The 25,870-nt window shown below is 36.0% G+C and overlaps 1 protein-coding gene across 10 annotated transcripts in view; it reads left to right on the top strand.

Moving 5' to 3' along the window:
• R3HDM1 (R3H domain containing 1) overlaps nt 1-25,870 on the top strand; it is a 119,534-nt gene that overhangs the window by 24,144 nt on the left and 69,520 nt on the right. For 6 of the 10 annotated variants that reach the window (XM_068545212.1, XM_068545210.1, XM_068545209.1 and 3 more), the window contains exons 3-13: nt 4,262-4,303; nt 4,774-4,863; nt 8,674-8,788; nt 9,849-9,927; nt 16,697-16,756; nt 16,840-16,980; nt 20,909-21,017; nt 21,107-21,202; nt 23,514-23,551; nt 23,635-23,685; nt 23,799-24,025. In XM_068545212.1, coding sequence (XP_068401313.1) covers nt 4,262-4,303; nt 4,774-4,863; nt 8,674-8,788; nt 9,849-9,927; nt 16,697-16,756; nt 16,840-16,980; nt 20,909-21,017; nt 21,107-21,202; nt 23,514-23,551; nt 23,635-23,685; nt 23,799-24,025 — 1,048 coding nt within the window. The remainder of the gene's footprint in view (nt 1-4,261; nt 4,304-4,773; nt 4,864-8,673; nt 8,789-9,848; nt 9,928-16,696; nt 16,757-16,839; nt 16,981-20,908; nt 21,018-21,106; nt 21,203-23,513; nt 23,552-23,634; nt 23,686-23,798; nt 24,026-25,870) is intronic. The other 4 variants (XM_068545213.1, XM_068545208.1, XM_068545211.1 and 1 more) reach the window with 3 other exon arrangements.

Here is a 25,870-nt window from a genome sequence, read left to right as displayed (position 1 = left end):
CATCTTTACTATCATTATTCTGAATTCTTCTTCAGGTAGACTGCCTATTTCCTCTTCATTTGTTTGGTCTGGTGGGTTTTTACCTTGCTTCTTCATCTGCTGTGTGTTTTTCTGTCTTCCCATTTTGCTTATCTTACTGTGTTTGGTGTCTCCTTTTCGCAGGCTGCAGGTTCGTAGTTCCCGTTGCTTTTGGTGTCTGTCCCCAGTGGCTAAGGTTGGTTCAGTGGGTTGTGTAGGCTTCCTGGTGGAGGGGACTAGTGCCTATGGTCTGGTGTATGAGGCTGGATCTTGTCTTTCTGGTGGGCAGGTCCACATCTGGTGGTGTGTTTTGGGGTGTCTGTGGCCTTATTATGATTTTAGGCAACCTCTCTGCTAATGGATGGTGCTGTGTTCCTGTCCTGCTAGTTTTTTGGCATAGGGTGTCCAACACTGTAGCTTGCTGGTCATTGAGTGAAGCTGGGTCTTGGTGTTGAGATGGAGATCTCTGGGAGATTTTCGCCATTTGATATTATGTGGAGCTGGGAGGTCTCTTGTGGACCAGTGTCCTGAAGTTGGCTCGCCCACCTCAGAGGCACAGCACTGACTCCTGGCTGGAGCACCAAGAGCCTTTCATCCACACGGCTCAGAATAAAAGGGAGAAAAAAAAGAAAGAAAGAAAGAGGATAAAATAAAATAAAGTAAGATAAAATAAAAAAGTTATTAAAATAAAAAATAATTATTATGCAAAACTTTTTTAAAGTAAAAAGAATGGACGGACAGACTCCTAGGCCAAATGGTGAAAGCAAAGCTATACAGACAAAATCTCACACAGAAGCATACACATACATACTCAGAAAAAGAGATAAAGGGGAAAAAATAATATATCTTGCTCCCACAGTCCACCTCCTCAATTTGGGTTGATTCGTTGTCTATTCAGGTATTCCAGAGATGCAGGGTACATCAGGTTGATTGTGGAGCTTTAATCCGCTGCTTCTGAGGCTGCTGGGAGAGATTTCCCTTTCTCTTCTTTGTTCGCACAGCTCCTGGGGTTCAGCTTTGGATTTGGCCCCAGCTCTGCGTGTAGGTCACCTGAGAGTGTCTGTTCTTCACTCAGACAGGACGGGGTTAAAGGAGCAGCTGATTCAGGGGCTCTGGCTCACTCAGGCCTGGGGGGAGGGAGGGGTACGGATGCGGGGCGAGCCTGCGGTGGCAGAGGCCAGCATGACATTGCACCAGCCTGATGCGCGCTGTGCGTTCTCCCGGGGAAGTTGTCCCTGGATCACGGGACCCTGGCAGTGGCGGGCTGCACAGGCTCCCGGGAGCGGAGGTGTGGATAGTGACCTGTGCTCGCACACAGGCTTCTTGGTGGCTGCAGCAGCAGCCTTAGCGTCTCATGCCCGTCTCTGGGGTCCATGCTGATAGCCGTGGCTCGCGCCCGTCTCTGGAGCTCCTTTAAGCAGCGCTCTTAATCCCCTCTCCTCGTGCACCGGGAAACAAAGAGGCAAGAAAAAGTCTCTTGTCTCTTTGGCAGCTCCAGACCTTTTCCCAGACGCCCTCCCAGCTAGCTGTGGCGCACTAGCCCCCTTCAGGCTGTGTTCACGCCGCCAACCCCAGTCCTGTCCCTGCAATCCGACCGAAGCCCGAGCCTCAGCTCCCAGCCCCGCCCGCCCCGGCGGGGGAGCAGACAAGCCTCTCGGGCTGGTGAGTGCTGCTCGGCGCCGAGCCTCCGTGCGGGAATCTCTCCGCTTTGCCCTCCGCACCCCTGTGGCTGCGCCCTCCTCCGTGGCTCCGAAGCTCCCCCCTCCGCCACCCACAGTCTCCGCCCGCGAAGGGGTTTCCTAGTGTGTGGAAACCTTTCCTCCTTCACAGCTCCCTCCCAGTGGTGCACGTCCCGTCCCTATTCTTTTGTCTCTGTTTTTTCTTTTTTCTTTTGCCCTACCCAGGTACGTGGGGAGTTTCTTGCCTTTTGGGAGGTCTGAGGTCTGCCAGCGTTCAGTGGGTGTTCTATAGGAGCAGTTCTACATGTAGATGTATTTCTGATGTATCTGCGGGGAGGAAGGTGATCTCCGCGGCTACTCTTCCGCCATCTTCTCCTTCCAAGCCCACAACATTCTTTAGATTGGAGTTCGATTAAATTACCAGAGGAGGGGACTGTTAGGGGGCCATCTTTAGAATTCTCTCTCACACAAGTAGTATTTGACTCACAACAAGATTTTTTATAGGTGTTTGACATAAAGTACACAGGACTAAGATTCGAAAGATCCTGGATTCTGTTTGACTATTCAGTAACTCTGATCCTGGACTATAAGGCTCTTGAGACCAACAATTGTGTCTTATTCATCTTTAAAGGCCTACTGCCTGGCACAGAGTCTGGCTTACAGCAGGAACTTAGAACATATTAAGTCACACTGAGATAATTTTACCCCTTTTTGATTTTTCTTTTTTTAATCTTCATCAAAGTCTTCTTATGAATTAAAACTGAGATGGTTAATGCATGTATAAGTCATTGAAAATTCTAAACCATTACTGTAGGGATAATATACAGCCTCCCCAAAACCCCCCACTTTTTTTTTTAAATCTACCCTTTCACTGAACCTTTTCAAGAACCTTGAGAATTAATACAAACAATATTAATTAATATTAATTAATTAATACAAACAATATTAATTAATATTGTTTGTATTCATACAAACAATATTAACTTTTATACCGGTAAACGTAGCTTGACCAGGGTCACCTATTTGTAAGAAGCAAAGCCAGAAATTTAAATCCAGTCCTACATGTGAATGCAGCTTTTACTTGCCAGTTAATCATCTCTCTTATTTTTAAAAAAACTTTTAAGAGAAAGTGCTGTGCCCTTGATACGTAGAATTATAAGGGATTAAAGCAGAGGACTGGAGTAAATTGTAAATTGTTTTCTGCTGCCTTAGAACTCATTTAGTCATGTGCATTTTGCTCGTATTCATCTATTGATTTTTCTCTGATTTTTTTTTTCTTGTAAACCCTTACTCTATGTAACATAACTTCTTTTAATTCTATTTTTAGTTGCGAGTAACAGAAATCCTCTTGAATAAATTAAAAAAGTGAGTAAATAGAGAAGACAGGACCAACATGTAAAAGCTCTCTTAGGCAGTAATGCTGTGTGCATTTGTGCATGCATCTGTACCATTTTCTTCTCTGTAAGAAACAGAGGATCATTTTTCTTTTTTTTTTCTATTTTCATTTTGTTGTTGTTACTGCTGATTTTTAATGTTGGATAATCCAGGGTCAAAAATACCAAGAATATAGGGCTTCTTATCTCAAGAACTTTGGCCTCAAAATGGGAGACAGAACACCCTGGTACCGTAGATTCTCACTTCTGTTGGTCTACAGGGAAGGCTTTTTCGGATGTTAGAATGAAATGGTGGCTTTTTTTCATATGTGAAGCGTACTAATCTAGGTATTAAGGACTTTGTTTTATGTTTGATACCAAACTGGCTCCCTGGCGTTGAGTATAAATGATAGATACCTGGACCTTGTACTGTTTGGGGTTGGTGTTATACAGGTAGATTAGAAGGAAGTGGAAGGAAAGAAAACCTATCTGGCTTTGGTTCACAGGGACTTCAGCTGCTTTCCCAAGCCAAAGCCTGGTATCACAGAGTAGAGCTACTCACCCCAGTGGGTTCCCCATTCACGTGATTGATGATCTGGTGGTCAAGCTGAACATACATATTAGAACCTTGCCCACTTTTCTTCATTTCTGCTTCATTGCCTTACCCTAGATTAGGCAAGTAGGATTCTGCGCTAGTAAACTGGGGGTGTACTATGAAGTACAGTGCTGAAAAGGCTCAGAAGAGAGGTGGTTGTACTCTGACTCAATGGGCATTTGAAACATTCTCCTTAATAAGTTTGGAACTTTGCTGAGCACAGCTACTTAAAATTCCTCAGGACTTTTGTGGGGTTTTTTTTTTCCCCCTAAATATGTTATAGAATACCAAAGAAGTATATTTTATTTTGCTACTGTCTAAGAAGTTACCTTATAAATTCAATTTAGCTCAATTAACACAGAAATTGTGGCTATTTGCTCACTTAAAGAACATGCCAACCCACAGAAGGATTTTAGAGAATCTTCTGCAAGTGTGCTTTTGGGAGGAATCAATACTTCTTTACTTGAAACCAACTTTGGTTTCCTCGTTTTCCATTCTTTGTGCAGTTAGTTTCTCTGTGATTTAGGATTATGAACTAAGAAGCAATCTTTCTGTTTCAGTATGAAATTTAATACAAATCTTTCTTGTGTATTCAGCGGCCACTGCAGTCATTTGGACAGACAGGAAAAAGGTCTAAGGTATAGTAAATATTTTGTGCTGGCATGCCAAGGGCCTTCCTTCATGCTTGATGAATCTTTGTTTTCATAGAGCACTGCATTCAGTTTAGTTTTGTCATATTTTCTTTGGGGCAGAAAGCTTATTTTGTTTTATTTGGGGTTTTTGTCTTGCCTAGTCGCTTTTGTGCACTGCTTTTATATCTTTAATGGTTCTTCATCTGTAGAGAAAATGGCTTTCTCATCATTCTTTGGGTTTTGAGATTGGAGTTATTCCCATTCTTGCTATTGCTATTATTTTCAAAACTGCAGTTATTGTTTTCCCTCGTAACAAAAGGTTTTAATGGTATTTAATGATATATTTAACTTGCACATTTCACCTACGTCTGTACATGGCAGAAACTATTATAAAGAAACTTAAGAAACTCTAGGGGGCTTTTGGATATGCCCTAGATTTATGGAATGTAGTGTTAATTTTAAATACTTTTCTTTAGTCAAGCTCAAAGTTAAAGCTAGTTCGGAGCCTTGCAGTGTGTGAAGAATCTCCACCACCCCCTACAGCAGAGATATCACAGGAGAACCAGGTAAAAAAAACAAAAACAATAAGCAAAAAAAAAAAGAAAAGAAAAAATTAATTAATTACTTAAAGATATGGAAAAACCTGCTTCCTGGAGAAGATTTTTCATAATGTTAAATAAAATTTGTATGTGCATGTACGTGTGTTATATATGTTTTTGCTAAGTGAAACTACTATGTCCAAGGCTTAGTGCAATGATTTCTCGCTGGAAAAACTTAGAGATCATATAATTAACTGAGAATATGGCTTTAAGGGAATTATAAGTTGTATGGAAAAGTTATATTAAAGTAGTACTTCCAGTTAATGTGACTGTGATGAAATTTGCCCTTGAATTTGCCCAAATTTGATTTTGGCTTTTAGAAATTTGTCAAACACCTCGAGTGTGAAGAGGAGACTACCTGAGACTTCTGCTTACATATCGTTTTACTTAACATGAATGCGTGGTGAAGTCAGTTTTCATATTAGCGTGGCTCTAATAGTTGTCTAATATTTCTAATTCCTCTTCTGTCTATGTTTGCAAAGTATAGAACTAACAAGGCTCAAGCAAATAGTTTGGTTTTTTGCTTTTTATATTCTTTTTAATGCTATGACTTTACTTTTCTGTTAATTTCAGTTATGGATTGATCTTTGTCTTATGTTACATTTGGACATTTACATATCATTATTTTTGGACCCTCTACCAGTGTTTATCAATGTGATAACTTGGGCTGTTTGTGGCTTGTTCTACTTTTTAAGAGTTTGAATAACCTAAAATCCCTCTGTATTCCAACAATTAGTTTCCAAAGAATTGAGGCAATTTTGTGGTTAAGACACATGACTGAATAAAGGAAAAGAGAAAAAAAGCCATGACAGGTTGTATGTCTTTTTTTTTTTTTTATGCTAATTGTACGTTTGTCAATTCAAGCAAAGACTGTTATGCTTTGCCTTGATTTAGAAGTTGATGACGTCAAAAGCCTACTGTAGATACTGAAGATAGTTGTCACATATTTAGAATGAGTTCTGTTTTTAAAAGCACTACAACTCTGTCTTTGAATTATAAGAAAAGGACGGTTTTTTGATAGATTATTTATTTTCAATGAAAAACACTTAATATCAGTTTCCTTTGAAGTTTGTTCAAGTGTCAAGCAACGTAGGGTTCAAAATTTACTTTTGATTTTTAAAACTTCTTTTGTACATTCAGAGTAAAGAATGCACCTGTTCAGGGTGGAGCAGTTGGCAATGTAACGTTTCTTGAAAATTACTTTCTTCGTTTTGTTGACCAAAATGTTACACCATCTTAGCCTCATGGAATAATTAGTCCAAGGAGATAGAGGAAATGAGAAGGGTCAGGCATTCATAAGACTGTTAGGCCAGAAAAGGTGCCTTTTTTGAGAACAACTGTAACAAACATGATCTTTGGTTTTATTTGGTACATTTCACCTATCTGAAAAATTATTGTGGGAGGCAGAAGGGGGGGGAGGGTTCTTATAGTACTTCATAAATTTGTCTAGTGAAAATTTATGAGAAAAAATTAATATAAGGAGTATATGTTGTATTTTAATGTATATATTGTTCAAAACAGCTGAGTTACAGCATTTGGATAATGAATAAGGTGGTTATGCCAGAGTTCAGTTATTCCACGTAATATAGTCTTTCTCAATTTCTCTTGGATACACTTAACTTTTTCTTTTAGGATAATAACCTATTATTACCCTCTCTGAACAAAAGATATTCTTTTTAATAGAAAGTCTTTTTCCCAGTCTTGAGTTAACTAAATTGCACCTGAATGGGAATTGGAAAATAAGTTATTTCTTGTAAAATGTACTGGTATCTAATCCTTGACGGCAGAGATACTTTCCAACTAATAATGCTTGCTTCAGGATGTGATTTTTGAGGAATTAATCTGGAATAAAACTCACTGTTCGAAAGGTTGAGAGGCAATTAAAAGAGAGATGTCATTTGTGTCTGATGAGAGCTAATGAGAGGGAAGTGACCTCAATAAATGATGTCAATTACAGAGTGAAGAGTAAAGGAATTACAGCTACCTATGGAGATACTGCTCTCATTTGAGTTATTTATAGTCAGGAGAGTTCCTGTATAAGGACTTAGGCATTTAAAATATGTCTTGCTTATTTGCTACTGAAAACAAGGGCTCAGTACCATCTGAAGACAAGCCTCAGTACATTATGCATACTGGATTTTTAAATACAGTTCATCTTGATAAAATAGTTTAATATCTGTAATTAAAATATGTGACTTTAGAAAGAGAATTTAGAAATGAAATCTGATAGTCATTATAAGTGCCTTTTAGTGAAGTTCTAAATTTGAAATCTTTTCTTCCAACCAGGATTTTATAGATTATCCTTGAGTAACAGGAATAGAAGCTGTAAGTCAGGAGAACTTCTAAATATTCTACTTCTGAAACATAGTTCTGGGATTCATTTTTAAATATCTGTTTTACAGTTAAAAAAGAATGAGGAAAGTGGATTAGAAAATGAGTCATAATGAGAAAAATGACTGGTTGATGAACGTATGACGTTGATTAACATATGAGGTTTGGTAAACAAGACAAAGGAGGACTTAAAGCAGGTGTTCATCATTTTAGTGGAAATTGCCAGTGCATAGCTTTTGTCCTATATCCTGAGCACAACTTTGAACTGGGATGGAATGGGAAGCAGAGTTGAAAAAAGATGAAAAAAGCAGTCAGCAACCCCATAGGAAAAAATATGTATATATTTGATCTGAAATTCTTCTGCCAAATACTATTTTGAAAAAAATTATGTGGGGAGAAAATGTGTAATAGAAATCCTGGTGGCTGCAAGTTTACGAATCCTGAAATTTATATCTTCTTCGATATTGACTTATTGCGCCTACCGTCACCACCAACCCTCACCTAGAAAAGCGAAGTAATTGATTAATATTTTTCATCTCTAAAGAACAACTGTATACAGTAATTTAGCCTGCAAATAGGCTGTACCTTTATCTTTAGTAGAAATGGTCTGGAATTTAGTCTGCCTTTCTTTATAAGTTTGCCTGAATAAACAGAGCTATGTGATTTTTATCTATTTGAGCTGTATGAATTAATTTCCAGTAATTCCTTTGGGCTCTGAAATTGCATATAATGACATTGTTTCAAAAATAAAATGTAGACATAGTTCTCCTTTTCAGTCTTAGAGAATATGGTTACTTTACAAGTAAATATTATATATCACTAAGGAAAACAATTTTTGTTTGAAATCTTTCTGAAACAACTTTGTGGTGATTGACGGAGGAACAGTGATACTAGGCTCAAATAGGAAATAACCGAAGTCGGGGATTTGGTTTTGGAAAGTTTTTATTTACAGTTTTATATGAAAAGAAAATGAAGAAATATGAATTTATAATGGACACTCAAAGTATTTTTTGATAAGTGTTGACCTGACTCTCATATGTTCCTATTGTCATGATTGATGATAATTATCATACTTTTGCTTGACCGTGGCATCTCCATTGCAAAACAAAATAGGTTAAAAAGACCTTTGTTCTGATCCTCCAAGGGTTTTACAAGTAGATTCATTTAAACTATTCTTAAAAAAACATTTATTTTCTCTAAGATAACTTTCAGGATATGTTTCAATTGATAAATTCAACTCAAAGCCTTAATTTTAACATTTTTTATCAAGAGTTGATTAAAACGGTAAAAATATTTTAAGTTGCATTCTAGTTTGAAGAATCTAATTGGATAAAATAAAAATCTTTTTCTCCATACAAGTTTGTATTACTCAAAAAAATACAAATGTGAAGTATTAACTGAATCACTTTATATTTTCACTTAATAACTGCTTTTACCTTCCAACAGGAGAAAATTCAGATCCAGTTAACACAATCATTTGAAAAAGAGGAGAAGCCCTCAAAAGATGAAGCAGAAAAAGAAAAAGCCAGTGATAAGTTGCCCAGAAAAATGTTATCAAGAGGTTTGCAATTTATTTCTGTGTTTTTTAGACGAAATTTGAGTTTTACTGTCAATAATTCCATCCTTTACCCCTTGAATAATTTTACATAGTGTATTTCTATTAAAAATGATCTCAAACAGACCGAAGGGATGATAGTGTTCTGGGCAAAATGGCATAAGACAGTTCTGAACATCAGTAAGATGCTTTAGCCCAAAAACTGCAACACATGCAGACGTCACCAAGGAAGGTAACTGTCATGATCACTTATTGGTCTGTCTCTTGTATTGAAATAATGGAATCACTATAACTTGAATACTGATTCCACTAAAAATTTTTTTTTTTTTAATTCCTTATGATACAGAGAGCTGATGCCAAAATGTTCAGTATCCAGTAAGAATATTCTTGGAAACCCAGAATGTTTATCTTTTATAATAAATTTTAAGGGACTTCATCATATATCATTACAAGTCTATAAAAATGCTTTTTTAATTTATAGACCCAGTTATGTTGACCAGTTTTATAAACAGCATAGGGATATTACATTTAAGGCGAAGAAATAAACATGAATGTTTGTAAAGAAACATTTTGAAAGCGAGCTTTTTGTGATAGACCCGATCAAATCTAATTGAATAGTCTTTCAGAGCTACAGTTCCTGCCTATCTGCAAATTATTGCCTGCACTTATATTTGTAACTGAACTAAGCAGACTCAATTTGCTTCAAATGTAGTTAATTGTCTAAATCATTCTGATTTTTTGCTTGAGACATTTTTGAATATGAGGATTGTGGTGAGTATATAAAAGGATCTTTAAGAATTCAGAACAAATTAAACTGGCACATTTGAGAGATAAATTTTTTTAAGAATGTACATAGACATACAGTTACGTAAATCCATGTCACGCTCGTTATATGGGAGTAGCAAAATTGTGGTCATCTGAATTCATCATAAATTCCATTTTCCTACTTTGTCAGTTTTTTTTCAATGTGGGGCATCTCATTTTATTTTAATATACATCATGTGTAAAGGGAAAGGGATTTGTTTCAAACAACTTTATACTGGGTTTTTGTGTTGTTGTTTTTTAGATTCCAGTCAAGAATACACTGATTCAACTGGCATAGATCTACATGAATTTTTAGTAAATACATTAAAAAACAATCCCAGGTAAAAATTAAATTTATAAGGTTTACATTGCTTCTAGAGTACCATAATTTTGTTATATATGTTTTCATTACTGAGTTAGAATAAGATTAAAATATTTAAAGTACACCAGAAACATTTTAGTTTCTTAGGGCTAAGATGTTGTTGGCCTCTATATGCACATGTATAAATATCTTTTTGCATTATGTATATCACCATGATATAAAGATAATTCATACTCTGTAGGAATTTGGGGAAATACAGAATCACCAAGCTATTTTGACTCTTAATTGAGATGAAGAGTTATCATTAATCATGAAATAAGAGAGAGAGAAATATACCTCATGATAAAGCACTCAACCAGGTAACTTAGTCTATTCACTTATGACAAGTTTTTGGACTTAATTGAATGCAGAATTTTTGTTTCTTCTTGCTTAGTTTATAAACCTCCAACCCAAAGATTTTTAAGGTGCTTATTTGAGTCACAACTTTAACTAATTGTGAAATCTTTTGTTGGCAAAATCTTTTGTTTTGCCAAGGTACTAGATAAATAGATTTAGCTTTTTGGCAGGTCATTGACCCCAGTGAGGCAGTCTCCCCGCAGACAGGTTTATCCACAACATATCTGACCAACATGTTCATGGGGTAGAAGACTTGAAGGTTAAGAACCCCTCCTCCAGATGTTAGCTTCCCAGAGTGGTAAAAATTTGTGAAATCTTCAGTTCATTGGGTAGGTGCACATGAAAGAAAACAAACAACTCTCTTTAGTATCACTGAGCCTTATCTCATGTCCTGCTTCAAGATACACCTTTAATTTCATTCAGGATTTATTGTTTCAGTACCATCTTGATTTCCTATTTTACGTTTAACATAAACCCCAAAAGGAGACCCACCAAAATGAAAAGTGGTCTCCTTGTAGTATGGGCTGAAGGTGTGTAAGTGTGAGGTGAGGAAGAAGTCAGTCAACTCTGCAAACTTATTCCTCAGTGGTCCCAACTGAAAGATGAATTCATTAGTCCATTGAACAGGCATTTGTTGGGTATATATCATGTGCTAAGCATTGTGCTAAACATTGTAGGTATAAAGATGAACAAAATATAATCTCTGACCCTAAAATATTCACTGTCTGTGTGCTAGGAAAAAAACCCACGATATGTAATTAAAATAGAGTAGATGTTGTAAAAGAAGTTTGTCAGGGTGCTTTAAAAACACAGGGAGGGGATCCCAGCCTCTGAAAGGATATGGTAAGGCTTCACTGAAAAGATAATGCCTGAGCTGAGTCTTGAATTCAGAGTGCTTTAAACTGGAAAATGAGCAGCACAAGGGAGACAAGAGCATCGCCAGGGCACGGTCGTACGAGAGAGAGGTGGCATATCCAAGCAAAGACGAGATTGTACACTCTGGCTCTAGCAGGGAGGCATGTGGCAAGTGATTCTAGGAAATGAGGCGGAGGGCGTTGTTGAGGAATGAAGGCAGATTATGCAGTTGTCCTCAACCTAGGATAGTACCAACACACTGGGGTGGTGAGTGAGTAAGGAGTGCTACTGGTAAGCTAGGGATGCAGTGATCGACGAAAAATAGTCTTACTTGAGATGCCAGTAGTTCATCATTTGAGAAATACTGAGTATGGCATGCTTCGTGGAGGAGTCATGACAGAATTTTCAAAAGGGTGATGCTATAATGAGATTTGTGTTTTAGAAAGATTACTTTGTCAGTGAGGGGCCAAGTTCATAAGCAAGGACTGTGGGTTGGCGAACACAGAGAAGAATAGAGAGGAAAGGACACATTCGAAAGACATCAAAGAAATACCGTGGCAGGACTTGGTAATTATTTGGATATGGAAGAGTAGTGGCATGTTGGAGGAGAACAGAACAGCTGCTAGATTTCTGGCTGGACTGACAGCTAGTCCCATTAACAGGGGAAGTAAATAAGGGCAAGCCTGAATGGAGTAAGGCATGTTCTGTTATAAATGAGTATAGTTTGAGGTGCCTGATGGAAAGCCACAGTGAGATGAAGTGTGTCGGCAGTTAAAAGGCTCTGGTTTTCAGGTAGATGAGGCTGGCTGCTCTTACCAGCAGCCGTCAGTCTTCAGTAGAGGTGACTCTGGCTTTGTATGAGTTTGCCCGGGGAGATGCAATAAATGACAAGGACGAAATTCTGTGGAAAGACAACGTGTTAAGGGTGGATGTGAAGGAAGAGACCATGGGTGTTAAAGATGGCAAAAGAATCATGAGAACGCTTGTCTTAGAAGTCAGCCAATCGGCAACAGTATCATGAAAGGTAAAACGAAACAATCCATTAGATTGAGGAACTAGGAAGTTGTTGGCTGTTTTAACAAGCCATTTCATTTGCGGTAGGATGGTGGAAACTAGAACTCAATAGATTAAGGAATAGGAGTAACGTAGAAAATACATAGCTAGTTTGTGTAAAACAAGATGGGATCTTAAACAGGCAGAATTTTTCTTTCTTCTGAACCTGTAGGAGAGGCATCGATAAGGACAAATATAGAAATCTATATTAATACATTCCAAAATATTTTTCTTTTGTGCAATTCTCTTGTTTTCCTCTACAAATGAAAAAGTTTTAAAGTTATCTGCATATGTGTTTTTAAAGTGTACAATTTAATGGTTTTTAGTATATTCACAGATACGTACAACCATCACAACAATCAATTTTAGAACTTTTTCATCACCCCAGAAGGAAACCCTGAACCCTTTTACTATCACCTCTCTATGCCCTGAACCCTAATCTAGTTTGTCTCTACAGATTTCCTTGTTTTGGATATCTCATGTGAATGAAATCATATGTATGGTGGTCTTTTGTGATTGGCTTCATTCACTTAGCATAATATTTTCAAGGTTCATCCATGTTGTGTAGCATGTATTACAACTTTAATCCTTCTGTGTATGCATTTTTATTTGAATAAATATATAGGTGAATCATTCATGTAATGGCTAATGAATAAGTTATTACTAATGTCAGTGTGGATTAGAAAGTTGTAGGTAATGTTAAATTTTGTGAGAAACAAAATTTGCCTAATTGATGGCTCAGTGTTCTCTCAATGAAACACACAATTAATTGCCAGATATACGTGGCACAAAATTAGTAATAAGTGACAAATTTCCATTAGCGCTTTCAAGATGGAATGTTGCTCAGAGATTTCTTCTAAATGTTAAGCAGATTTACTTTTAGTGATACTAAAATTTAGCTAACGTTTTATTTCAAATTTTTTCTTCAGATCATTAATCTTTTATCTTGTTCTCATCCCAATGAATAAACTTAACCTCAGGTGTTAAATTTAACAGTTTATCTGGAATTCCTGTTTCAAGAAATATTATCGGAAACTATAATAACTAGTCATTACTAGATTAGAACCCGGGAACCTGAAGTTGTCCAAGATAGAGATTACACTCACTCACATGGTTTTTATACCTGTTTTTGTATTGATTTTATACCCATTTTGTGTAAATTCCACAGTGTACTAAAGAAACATGGACAATATAGGCAACTATATTACATCGCTAATGGAGGGGAGCAGCCCCATGGATAAATCCTGAGAATGGATATTGTAAAAGTAAACTGTATTGTTCTGGGGAATATCATACAATTGTTCTGTGTTTGAAATATTTTCTAAAATTACTTTTACTGGAGGTAATGTTTAAATCATCTTATTTCTTGCCTGTTGCAGATATTTGACCCAGGTCATGTGGAACATTGGGAAGGGGCTGGTCAGATGGAAGCATTGTTGTTTCCTTCTTTTTTATTTGCCACTTGTATACCAGCTGCACACACTTTCTCTGAAGTCAGTTCTGGTATATTGACTAGAACACTGGTAACTAAAAGATTCTTGCCCCTTCATTTTCACTTTAGGTAGTAGTTTATTGGTCAATTTGATTGAGATCTTTGTTTTTATTATTTCTTTAATAAATAGACAGCATTTATTGGTCTATTTTTAAAGGTTATATGATAAGTTCAATGTGTGCCTACTTTTAGGTTCATGCGCTAATAAACCTTATGCCTTAAGAAAAGGAATTTGTGGATCTGTTAGTTTGATGTATGTAATGCTTCTATAAAGGATTATTAATTTTTAACTTATGGCCATTACCAAAATATCTAACCTTGATTACAGATTTGAAAATTTGGAAACTTGGACCGAGCTATAGATATATCATATACATATACATACATAGTATCGTATACATACATACATGTATCATATACATACATAGCTATATGATACAGGCAGGAAGTGTAAATCTTGAGAACTTAGGAAAACTATTTTCCTAACAAGTTCTACTTTTTACTAACTGAAAATTTCGTAAACTAAGCACGGAAACTTATTTAAATAAGTGGCCCAGGTAATAATAGAAAATCCTCTGCAATCCATAGATCTACATGCGAAAGGAAAAAAAAATAAAAACCTGAATTTGTATCAATAGCTAGTAAAATCGTTAGATTTTGTTTACTTTCATGGAGACAACGGAAATTTGTTTTCAATGCCAGTTCATTCACTGAAGAACATTTCACATATCTTAGGCCTGCTGTTGTGCTCAAACAGAGGAAACGAATTTAAATGCACTGTTTCATGAATGCTGAATAAGTTGCCTGCCTCAGATTCCTTTTTTTCCCCTGCAACCAGTATATAAGATACATTAGGAAAGTTACTGAAAATTATATCATCTCAAGACAAATTGACCCCAAAAAAATTAGAAGGAAAGAGGGTCTTATAGTTAAGTAAATAAGTCCTTTTTTGGGGAAAACGTTATGAAGTAAAAATTTCCCATCCTCCCCCAAAATTTTAAGGAGAAAAATATTAAAAGACATGGATGAAATAACCTGATTAATTTATTCCACGCAAATACGTTTGTTGAGCTCCTCTCTATAGTCCAAATAACTATATAATGGTAATTGTGATAAACGCTATTAAAGGTATGAAAGAAACAGGTTCTAAGAAAGAATATAAGAAGCTGTCCTAGGCAAAGGAAACAGCCTGTTCAAGGAACCAGCTTGGCAATTACAGGGATAAGCCAAAATGATAAGAGTTTTGTGAGTAAGGGGCAGGAAAAGAAGCTAAAGAGGTAGGTGAAGACCAGATCATGCCCACCTTGTAGGCCACATTACGGGTGTTCAATTATAACCTATGAGCAGTGAGAAACCTGTGATAAATATTTAACCAAGGCCATGACATGTGCTCGCTCACATGTGTATTTCTAAAAGATTGTTATGGATGCTCCAGGTATAACAGATTAGGAGGGAACAAGGGAAGATACAGAGATAATACACTACTATTACAGTAGTCAAGTCAGAGATCTTGATTGCTTGGATCCAGGGTAGTGGCAGTAGAAATAGAAGAAAAATAGATTGAAGATAGATAAATTTTGCAATAGTAATTAACTGCATAGGAGGATTTTAAAAAGCACAGTAATGGGCCAAAAATGCTTCTGGTACAATATGCCAAGTGAAAGGTAGTGCCACTTGCTGATAATGCAGAATACTAAAGGAGAAACAGGTTTAGGGGCAAAATTGAATGTTGCTAGAATTTGAGTTAAAATGTAATCCTGTTTTCAGCTTTGGGTTTGAAATCACCACATAGGCATGTTATTCTCTTGATTTTTTTCAACTGATATAAAAATATGTATGGTTAATATTACTCAGTTGTATAAGACTTCTTCCACAATATAGAGAGAAGATCAAACTCAGAGCTGATGTATAGACTTTCGGGCAACTTAAGCAGGGGACACTGTTTCCTTTTAAAATTTGAGAGGGATCCTACTATATAGTGTTTATTTGGGAGGGAAACATTAACCTCTTGGCCTAGTTTTCTTGATCTATAAAATTTTAGGAACAGAACTGAATGATCTGTAAAGCTACTTCTAGCTTTAAGGTTCTTTGAGGGTTTTTTTTTTGTTTCTGTTTTGTTTTGTTTTTCCCACATGTGCATGACATTTACAGTGAGCACAGGAATACTCTCTTGAGCCATGTTCTTGGTGTGTGAGCAAGGGGGTCCTTTGGGGAGTGGTACCAGTAACTTATTTTGTAAGTGTGCTAAATAGGACCCTAGTGGTCTAAAGGAGCACATGCAGGTGTTCCCTAGCGTCCTTATTTATTTTACATGTTGGAGGTCTTTGGTTCATTTTGATTTTTTGTGGGAACAATTCCCAGTCTTAAAAATATATAATAGTGATTTTCAGAATGATTTGAAAAGTCCTCTCCTTCTGAATTAGAGTTAGTAATATAGTTCATACTTCTCTGCTCTAGTTCCATTTATAGACTAGCATTGGATTCCCATAGGAGTATTCCTGTTGTTAACTGGCATTGCATGTTCTTTAGAGTACTGTTTCTATGGAGTTCAGGATGATAACAAAGTCATGAGCCTAACTAAAGATGTCTGTTTTCCTGCTACCTCTTAGCTTTATTGAGTAAGGAAGGACTAACATGCTGTTATAATCCATACATTTGCAGAACAGAATCTACTATAATAATATTTAGCAGATCAAGATATATCTGTTTTAAGAATGGCCACATGATGATAATTGTTGAAATTGGATGATATTCTCTCTACATTTGTGTATGTGTGAAATTTTCCATAAAATTTTAAAGTCATCTTTCTTTTAAAATATTACTTTTTTTTGGAAAGCATGTAAACATTCTAGCATCAAGCTTGTGATGTTCTTCAATATACAGGTTTTACCCCCCCCCCCCCAAAAAAAAGTAGCCCTGTAATTTCAACATTTATGATATGATTAGGTCAGTGTTAAATTTTACATATAAGAGTTTTCATATTTTGTTTCAGGGACAGAATGATGCTGTTGAAATTGGAACAAGAAATTTTAGATTTCATTGGTAATAATGAGTAAGTCCTAACCTTTAACAAGAAAATAAATTGTCATCACAGTTCTTCAAGATTTACTAAGTTAGTTTTTCTTCTACTTTTAGGTCTCCACGTAAAAAATTCCCCCCAATGACATCTTACCATAGGATGCTATTACACAGAGTCGCTGCTTACTTTGGATTAGACCACAATGTTGATCAGAGTGGGAAGTCTGTCATAGTAAACAAAACTAGCAATACAAGAATGTAAGTATCAAGAAATGTAGTTATATATTATCTATGTGTGTGATACTACTTTATCTTTCTGCAGCACCTTTTATCTCAGGTTTTCCACATGTTTTAGCAGCCTAATTCAGCTTCGTGACAACCTTATGTGACAGGACCAAAAAGTAGATTTAACTCACAAGATGTAAAATGCACCAGTCTGGACTGAAATAAGACAGATGAATGAGGATGGGTTTAAAAAAACCCTCAAAGGTCATAATATCAGTAATGTTTAATAACCATTCTCTTATCGATTTTTAAATTAATATAATTTAGATACCTGTGGCCAACCTCAGGCAAATTTAAAAGAAAAAAAAAAAAGAGAGCAAACTTTAACACCCTTATATTTAATTAATTTTCTATCAGTTTACTGTCTTTTCCACCTTTGTTTTTGCTCCTTTTCTTCCACAAATCTCAGGATGGTGAGACTTACTGGTTAATCCAGTATCATCCATAATGTTTTGTACCCTTCTGGGCTATGTGTAATTGACTGAGGAAGAAATTTTAAGGAGTTAAGAGGAATCATTTGCTTTAAAAAGTGATACCTGTATAGTATGGTGAAATAGATAATCAGTGCTGATATTTGGGAGCAAAAGGCCCAATGCAGAGGCACCTAAAATTATAATATGTTCACAGTACCTCTTTTGCCTATTTGTGAAGCTAATGCAGTTGAGTTCAGCTAACATTATACTTTGCGGTGGTTTCCTATCAAAAGAATTTTCTATATTAATTTCATGTGTGGCGGCAGTGGATCTGTGATAATGAGCAGCAGACAGCTTCAGATGCCATAAAGCTTTTCAGTTCATTGTTTTTCTTCCTTCCTTGAAGCTAGACTTCTCAGGGTTCTGTCTATTATGAACCCTTCAGTTTGCACGGTTTATAAATAAATGAATAAGTAAATTCATTTATTTCCTTTTTGTTATAATGGCCTTTACCTTTGTAGCTGTCATATTGTTTGCTTGACTAAGTTGGTTTTCTTCCATTTCAAATAGTATTTTGTCAACTAAATAGACATATTGGTGGAAGCTAGTATTTTTAAATGATTGTTACTACAACTAAAATTAAGTTAATGAAGACATATGTCTTTGAAAAGGATCCCATATTTTCGGGGGGATTAAATTTTACCTGCAAATGGGAATCTGAGTTAATTTTCCTATGTCTGTCTTTCAGTCTTTTGAAAATATCCTCATCTTTTAGCTTTTTCCTAGTTACTTATATCATGGCTCAAGTGGGATAGTAACCATAAGATGTGAGCTGGACTTAAGGCGAACAGAACTCTACTTCATTTAACCAGTACCTTTCAACATTACTCAGAGCTGCTGGATGCCCAAGCATGTGTACATTAGCAGGCATTTTGACTAACATTTCGACTGGTGACTCTCTAAGGTTTTCAGTACAGTGTAACCTCAGTTATTTGAATGCTGCAAGTGATGTCAAGGTTCTCTTTATCCAGATAATGAAAAGTTTAGCTAAACGCAGATGTTTATGATGTACTTAAAGAAGAATGGATCAATAGCGTAATTATTACTAGACATTTCAGATCATTGAAGTTACACTGTATTCTTATTTTATTTCTTCTGGAATATGAAGAAGGATGTAAATCAGAAAACCTTAGAGATCTGCTCCACAATGAATAAAAACAAACTTGCCTTTTCCTCATAGGCAGATTACCCGCTCCAGCCTTGAACCAGTGGTGTTGTGGAAGTCAACAACCCGGTGTCCACTGGGGTGTCTCATTGGAGCGGGAAGTTGGCGATTGCAGGGCAGTAAATTCAGGCATCTATAAAAGACAGAGGTAAGACAGTCTTAAGGTTAGCTGAAATGCCTGCTAATGCTGTTTGGTGTGGGGATCCAGCTGCTCTTAGAAAAGTTGCCAGGCTCTTGGTTAAATCTTATAGTTCATATTGGTATAACCATCTCTTTTTTCACCCAAGTACAAATTCCTTGAATAAGAAAATGTGATTTTGAACAGCTACAGAAATAGTTGATATAAGTAAATGGGGCAATCATGGACAAATAAATAACAACATACTGCCATTGTCAGAACTAAATAGATAATCCTTCAAATTCCTAAAGAAAGCAATCTTTTTCTTATCAGTTTGGTCATGAAATCTTCTTACTCTTTTTATTTTTCTCTTTAGTTCTCTGTATCGCTTTATGTGGAGATGTGCTCTGTTTCACTTATCTAAGTATATTTTAGAATAGAGATCTCTTCAGCTTACTTAGATAATTCTCATTTTAAAATCTTTTGCATCGGGCTTCCCTGGTGACGCGGTGGTTAAGAATCCACCTGCCAATGCAGGGGACACGGGTTCGAGGCCTGGTCCGGGAAGATCCCACATGCTGCGGAGCAACTAAGTCCGTGCGCCACAACTAGTGAACCTGCGCTCTAGAGCCCGCGAGCCGCAACTACTGAAGCCCGTGCGCCTAGAGCCCGTGCTCCGCAACGAGAAGCCACCGCACCACAACTAAGAGTAGGCCCCATTTGCCGCAACTAGAGAAAGCCCACACGCAGCAACGAAGACCCAATGCAGCCAAAAATAAATAAACAAAATAAATAAATTTATTTAAAAAAAAATCTTTTTCATCATTTGACAGGAGGTAGATACAGTACTTTATTAAAAATTCACTAGGTTAAAACACATATTCAGAAGTGTTACTTGATTACTACATATAATGAAATATCTGGTCAAGTTTGCTGAAAATGTCATTACTCAGGTTTATTTGGTTTAGAAATTTATTTAGGGCATTCATAATATGTGACTACATAATATATATTTAAAGTATATGTAAAAAAATTGCTTAGGGGTTCAATTAGCCTTTATTTCCTCTAAATATATTTTTTATATATCACATATTTCAGTTTTATAGTATTACGTCTCAAGAGTGTTGAATGGATTAATTTGTTGAAGCTGAGAATACATTTCAGAAAGTGAAGTTTTATATAATTGTAATTTTCCAAGGGCAACAACCTTATGTCTGTCTTCTGGATCTCAGCAGAACCTGCAACATTTCCATAGAGGAAAGACCGGCCAATCAGCCATAAAATATGTTGTTAAGAGTTCATAATCATTACTTTAGGTCGTAACATTAACCTTCAAAAAAGAACTTCTCTTTTTAACCTATTTCTATTAATAAAAAACAAAGATGTACCCTGCTGTAATTATGAATTCTTGGTAACTTGGTTGCATTTTGAAGTAGTCTCTTAAGCTTTATTAAATTCAGCCACAAAATATTTGATTAACACCAAACCAGGTACTATAGGAATGTAACATAAAATACTGTGCTATACTTTTTTTCTTTGTCCAGAATTATTTCTTAGATTTAGAGGAGGCAGTGCAAAGACGATATACAGGCTTTGAGTCTTACATACCAGGGCTCCAAGTATGGCTCAGTCATGTACTTGCCCTTTGACCTTGGACCCTTGCTTTAGCCATTTGAACCTCAGTTTTCTCAGTAATATTTATATAATAACAAACTTCTACTGAGTGTTTACTGTTTTAAGTGATGGTCATCTATTAATTCATTTCATCTTCACAACAGCCCTATGAAGTAGGTACACTGTAATTCCTATTTACAAATGAGGAAACTAGGGGAAATAAAGGTTAATAATTAACTTGTGTAAGTCCTAAAGCAACTAAGTGTTAAAGCTGAGTATTTGAACCTTAGCAGTCAAATTCCAGAGCCCACAATGTATTTCATACAGCCTTTCAGTTATGACATGGGGTAGTTAATATTTTCTCATAAGATTGTTTGGAGGAGTAATTGAGATAACAAAGTATCTATTAATGGTACTAGTGAGTGGTAACTTACATTTATCACCTTCCATAAAATGTTACATTTAACTTTTCTGTAAATATTTTGTATTATCTTTTTTGTTCCCTTGGTTTTTGCTTTTTTTTTTTTTTAGACCTGATCAGAAATTTAATGAACATATTAAGGATGATAAAGGTGAAGACTTTCAGAAACGATATATCCTCAAGAGAGATAACTCTAGCTTTGACAAAGATGATAACCAGGTAACCTGGCATGATTAGAGCATTTTTATGGGTGCTGGACTTATACCAGCAGACCATTTTCCCAAGATTAATTGTTCTCTTTTCTTCAGATGAGAATACGTTTGAAAGATGACAGAAGAAGCAAATCTATAGAAGAAAGAGAAGAAGAGTACCAGAGAGCTAGAGACCGAATATTTTCCCAAGATGTATGTTCTAACTTATATTTAGGTCTTCATGTGTAAATATATGCTAATTGCATTATAGGGGTTCACTCCTCCCTCAATCTATTGATCACATATACTTCTAACTACGTTTGTTACATATAAAGTCACCCCTTTAGAAATACTGCAGTCTGTTTTGTTCATGTTAATGATTTAGTAGTTTATAAAATACTGCTTTGCACCAGTTGTATAAACTTTTCAAAAGTTGAAAGCAGATCGACTAAGGAGTAGTATATTAGACTGAGTATATAGTTTATGTAATATTTTTTTCTTCCAGACTTCTCACAGAGTTGAGATTTTTAGAACATTGGTCACTATCTACAAAATCATGTACTCTAAATCCTACTTGTTAGTGGACTTTTCTTGATAAATAACTTGTTTCTTCTTTTAAAATACAGCTAATTGATTTTTCAGATTAATACTTGTTTTCCACTTTATAAGTGATTATATGGAAGAGATCTTTTTTGTTGTTGTTGTTGTTGTTTTTTGGCTGCTCCATGTGGCGTGTGGGATCTTAGTTCCCTGACCCAGGATCCAACCCACACCCCCTGCTTTGGGAGCTTAGAGTCTTAACCATTGGACCACCAGGGAAGTCCTGGAAGAGATCTTTTAAGTGGCTGATTATTTTATGCATATATTCAAGGGAGAATCAGTTTGGTTTTACCAATATCTGTTAAGCACCTGCTCTGTGCAGTACTGGGTACTAGTCAAGGATATAAGAATATATGTAATTCGTGTTAATACCGCCAGAGATAGAAGTTAGCTCTGTATAAAAAAAAAAAAAAAGTAAATGACATTAAAATCTAGACTGTCAGTTAAAAGTTTATAATAGTCAACAAATCTTATTGATCATGTATAGTAGGTGCTGTGCTGGGCACTGGAGAACATATCCATGGACATTTACAATAATTTATCTCCCAAACAACCCTATATATGGTAGATACTGTCACTGTTTTTATTTTATAGATAAGTAAACTGAGACTCCAGGAAACTAAGTAAAATAGACAAGGATCATCCAGCTAGAAAATGACAGAGTTGGGATTTCAGCCCATGTCTTCTGAACTCAGAGCCTAACCTAGATCTATTTCTCTCTCTAGTTTGTAAGATGGATGAGGTCTTTACCCATGATGAGTATTCAGATAATGACAATATGGTGTGTGATTTGTATAGAAACGTGAAGGTAAAATAGGGAACACAGCAGAGAAGCACCACAAACCAGAATTGAGGAGTGAGAGGGAGAGTTAGCTTCCAAGAGAAGAACTGAAGGAGTGAAGTATTCCGTGTCCAGGGTCAACATCTGCAGGGAGCCAGAGATAAAGGAGAACTTGACACATGAGGAATTGAGAGATTCAGAGTACCTGGATTGTAGCCTAGGTGACAAGAATTGAGGGACGTTTCAATTGGAGAAATAAGCAGGAAGCAGGTGACTTGCTCCTGAAAGCTAGTTAAGGAGGTTGGGGCTTTTAGCTAGAGCAGGGGTCAGCAAACTTTTTCTATAATGGGACAGATAATGAGTATTTTAGGCTTTTCAAGCTATATAGTCTTTATTGCAACAACTCAAATCTGCCATTTTAATATGAAAGCATCCATAGACAATACACGAATGAATGGACATGGCTGTGTTCCAATGAATCTGTATTTACAAAAGCAGGTAGCTGACTGTATAGTTTGCGGACCCCTGTGCTAGAACGAAGGGGGCTATTAAGGAGGGAACAGGCGTGATCAGATTGATATTTTAGAGAGATAGCTATGGCTTCTGCTGTTTAAATTGGATGAAAAGAGCAAAACTGGTAGCTGGAAAACTAGAAGACTGTTGTAATAATACAAGATGCAAAACAGATGGTTGCCTGAGTTAGGTTAATAGCACTGGAGGATTTTGGCTGTAAGCTACATTGAGGCGTAGCTGCTTGTTCACTGCTACAGCTACTGCCAAAGCACAGGTGATCAAAATATTTGTTGAGTGAAGGAGGTGGAATCTACAGACAGGTGTATACTTCGAATATGTAATAGTGAAAATGGGTTCACTTGTTAGAGAGATATTTGAATTTCAAGTTACTTTGTACAACAAAAATGAATGGCTTCAAAAATGTATATCTGTTAAAAATAAGCATAGTATCGCCAAGCCAAAATAATTTTTTATTGTCATTTATTTTTGTAACTTATCACCATGTTTGATTTGAGGGGTGAGGGTAGCTACTTTTTTTAAATTATTACACGATTTTTGTTGTCATCATTAGTTTCCAGATGGCATTATCTGACAAATGCTCAACTTTTTATATCTGTTCTTTCTTTCTAGTCCCTGTGTTCCCAAGAGAATTATATTATTGACAAAAGGTGAGGGGCTTTTTAACATTTGTTTTGCTAAGTGTCTCACTGATGCTAATAAAAATAAAAATGTTTTATGAAAATGCCAACAGAATCCAAGACGAGGATGCTAGTAGCACCCAGCAGAGGCGCCAGATATTTAGGTATTGGAAACATGTTTTCGTGCAGTACACAGTATTGAATATTTAAAGCATTTTTTTTATAATTTTCCTTTTTGTCTCTATTAGCTTTTCAAAGTTTTATTTCTAAATTACAGAGTTAATAAAGATTCTTCAGGGAGATCAACAAATAGCCATCAAAGCAGCACTGAGAACGAGTTGAAGTACTCTGAACCACGACCCTGGAGCAGCACAGATTCAGACAGCTCTCTCCGAAACTTCAAGCCTGCTGTAACCAAAGCCAGCAGCTTCAGTGGAATTTCAGTTCTGACAAGAGGTGATAGTTCTGGAAGCAGCAAAAGCATAGGCAGGCTTTCAAAAACAGGTATACATATCTGTCTAGAACTGTGCAGTCAAAACATTAGTTTCCCTAATGTTGTCTTAGCTCTCTTTATTCATCATGTGGCTTCTGTAATTATCCTAAAATATAGGATTCCTACCAGCAGTACATTGAGCACCTCCAAAGTACTTAAGAGGTAACATGTTTATTGACATTAGGATTTATTCTCTGTGTGAGAGAGATTTACAGAAGGCACCTTTCCTTACCTAGGATTAGTCGACATTGATTGCATTTTCAGCTAATACTATCATTAGCTGAAATTCAGCTAATACTATCATATTATTGAGTACATTTCATGATAAAGTTCATTTGCCATTCCAAAAAAAGTATAAAATTGCTGAGAAATTTTTGAGGAATTTTTAAAACTAAAGAAATATAATACAATGTAATTATTATGGATAAGTAGAAATTTCAATAGCATTCTCATTCTACTAGCTTCTTTGCTTTTAGATTACATAACTTTTAGGCTCCTAGCATTTTTCTCTTTTCACTTTCACTGGCTTTGATACTAAAGTTCACGTCTCTTTTAGGATCCTCACGGATCTTTATTTGTATCCCAAAATAAGCATGAAAATCAGCAGAAATGGCTCTCTCTCTTTATCCTTTTAGGTAAAGCCTAGATATATGGTTTTACACAGATAACAATTGAAGGAAGAGGTGTAAATTTGAAGGTGACAGAGTAAATTTTTCTCATCTCTGACTATAATTCAGTACTTTAAATTCTTAAGGTTTGTGAATTGCACTTGTCATCTTTTTAACTTATAATGTGGATATTTAAAATGTCTTAGTGTATATGATAGACTCTTGCTAAAGATAGGTAAATTTTATGAATATAAGAAATATGCATATGTACCAAATATGCATTTATTTGATAAACGGTCACTTAGTCATCATGTCATCATAACAGGAAAAAAAAAACTACTCGTGTCGTGAGAAAGTCATTTAGACACACAGCCAAATTAAAACTTTTTTTTTTTTTTTTTTTGTATTTATATTTCTTTGCTGCATGGAGTCTTAGTTATGACACGTGGGATCTTTCGTTGCGGTGCTCAGGCTCCAGAGTGCGCAGGCTCAGTAGTTGCAGCACACGGGCCCAGTTGCCCAGCGACATGTGGGATCTTAGTTCCCTGACTAGGGATCAAACCAGTGACCCTGCATTGCAAGACATATTCTCAACCACTAGACCACCAGGGAAGTCCCTAAAACATTTTTAGAACATGTACTATTTATAATCTATATTATCTTCAGAGATGAAAATAAATACTTAATTCTTTTATTAGGAAAAAATTTTTTTTCATATAGTTCTTGGAGATAGTCATTTTTGGCACAACTTAAAATAGAAGTTATCCTTCTGAGGCAATCTCTATAGTGTATCATATTTGTTTACGTCATTCATTAAAATTAATTCTCCGTCCCAGAGTCAATTCTGTTATTCAAAACCTAATTAACTATTTACATCATCAAAATCTTTTCCTTTCTTTCATTGTCTCATTGTCTACCTTACGCCATTATACTGAAAGTCAGTGACTTCTTCAGTCTCTGTATAATAGAAAATTAAGTAGATTGGATGCGTGAAAGCAGTTAAAAATAAATTATCAAATTAGCTTATTAAGTACAGTGAGAAATAAATTTTAAGCTGATGCTAATATAAGTACTTGGAATATTTTTATTCTACCTTTGTCCCTTGCTCTGATAAAAAATTGAAAGTTGACTTTACGTTACAGGAAGATGCTATGATTATGAGCTGAAAATGAAAGTCTGCAGTGAAACCTGACAGTTGTTTCTCTTGATAGAGAATTATCATTTTTGTTATTTCCTACACTACTCTTA

This window comes from Eschrichtius robustus, chromosome 5 (assembly GCF_028021215.1).
Source record: "Eschrichtius robustus isolate mEscRob2 chromosome 5, mEscRob2.pri, whole genome shotgun sequence".
Classification (NCBI taxonomy): Eukaryota; Metazoa; Chordata; class Mammalia; order Artiodactyla; family Eschrichtiidae; genus Eschrichtius; species Eschrichtius robustus.
The sequence above is the reverse complement of the archived record's forward strand: the minus strand, read 5'-3'. Positions and strand labels throughout refer to the sequence as shown.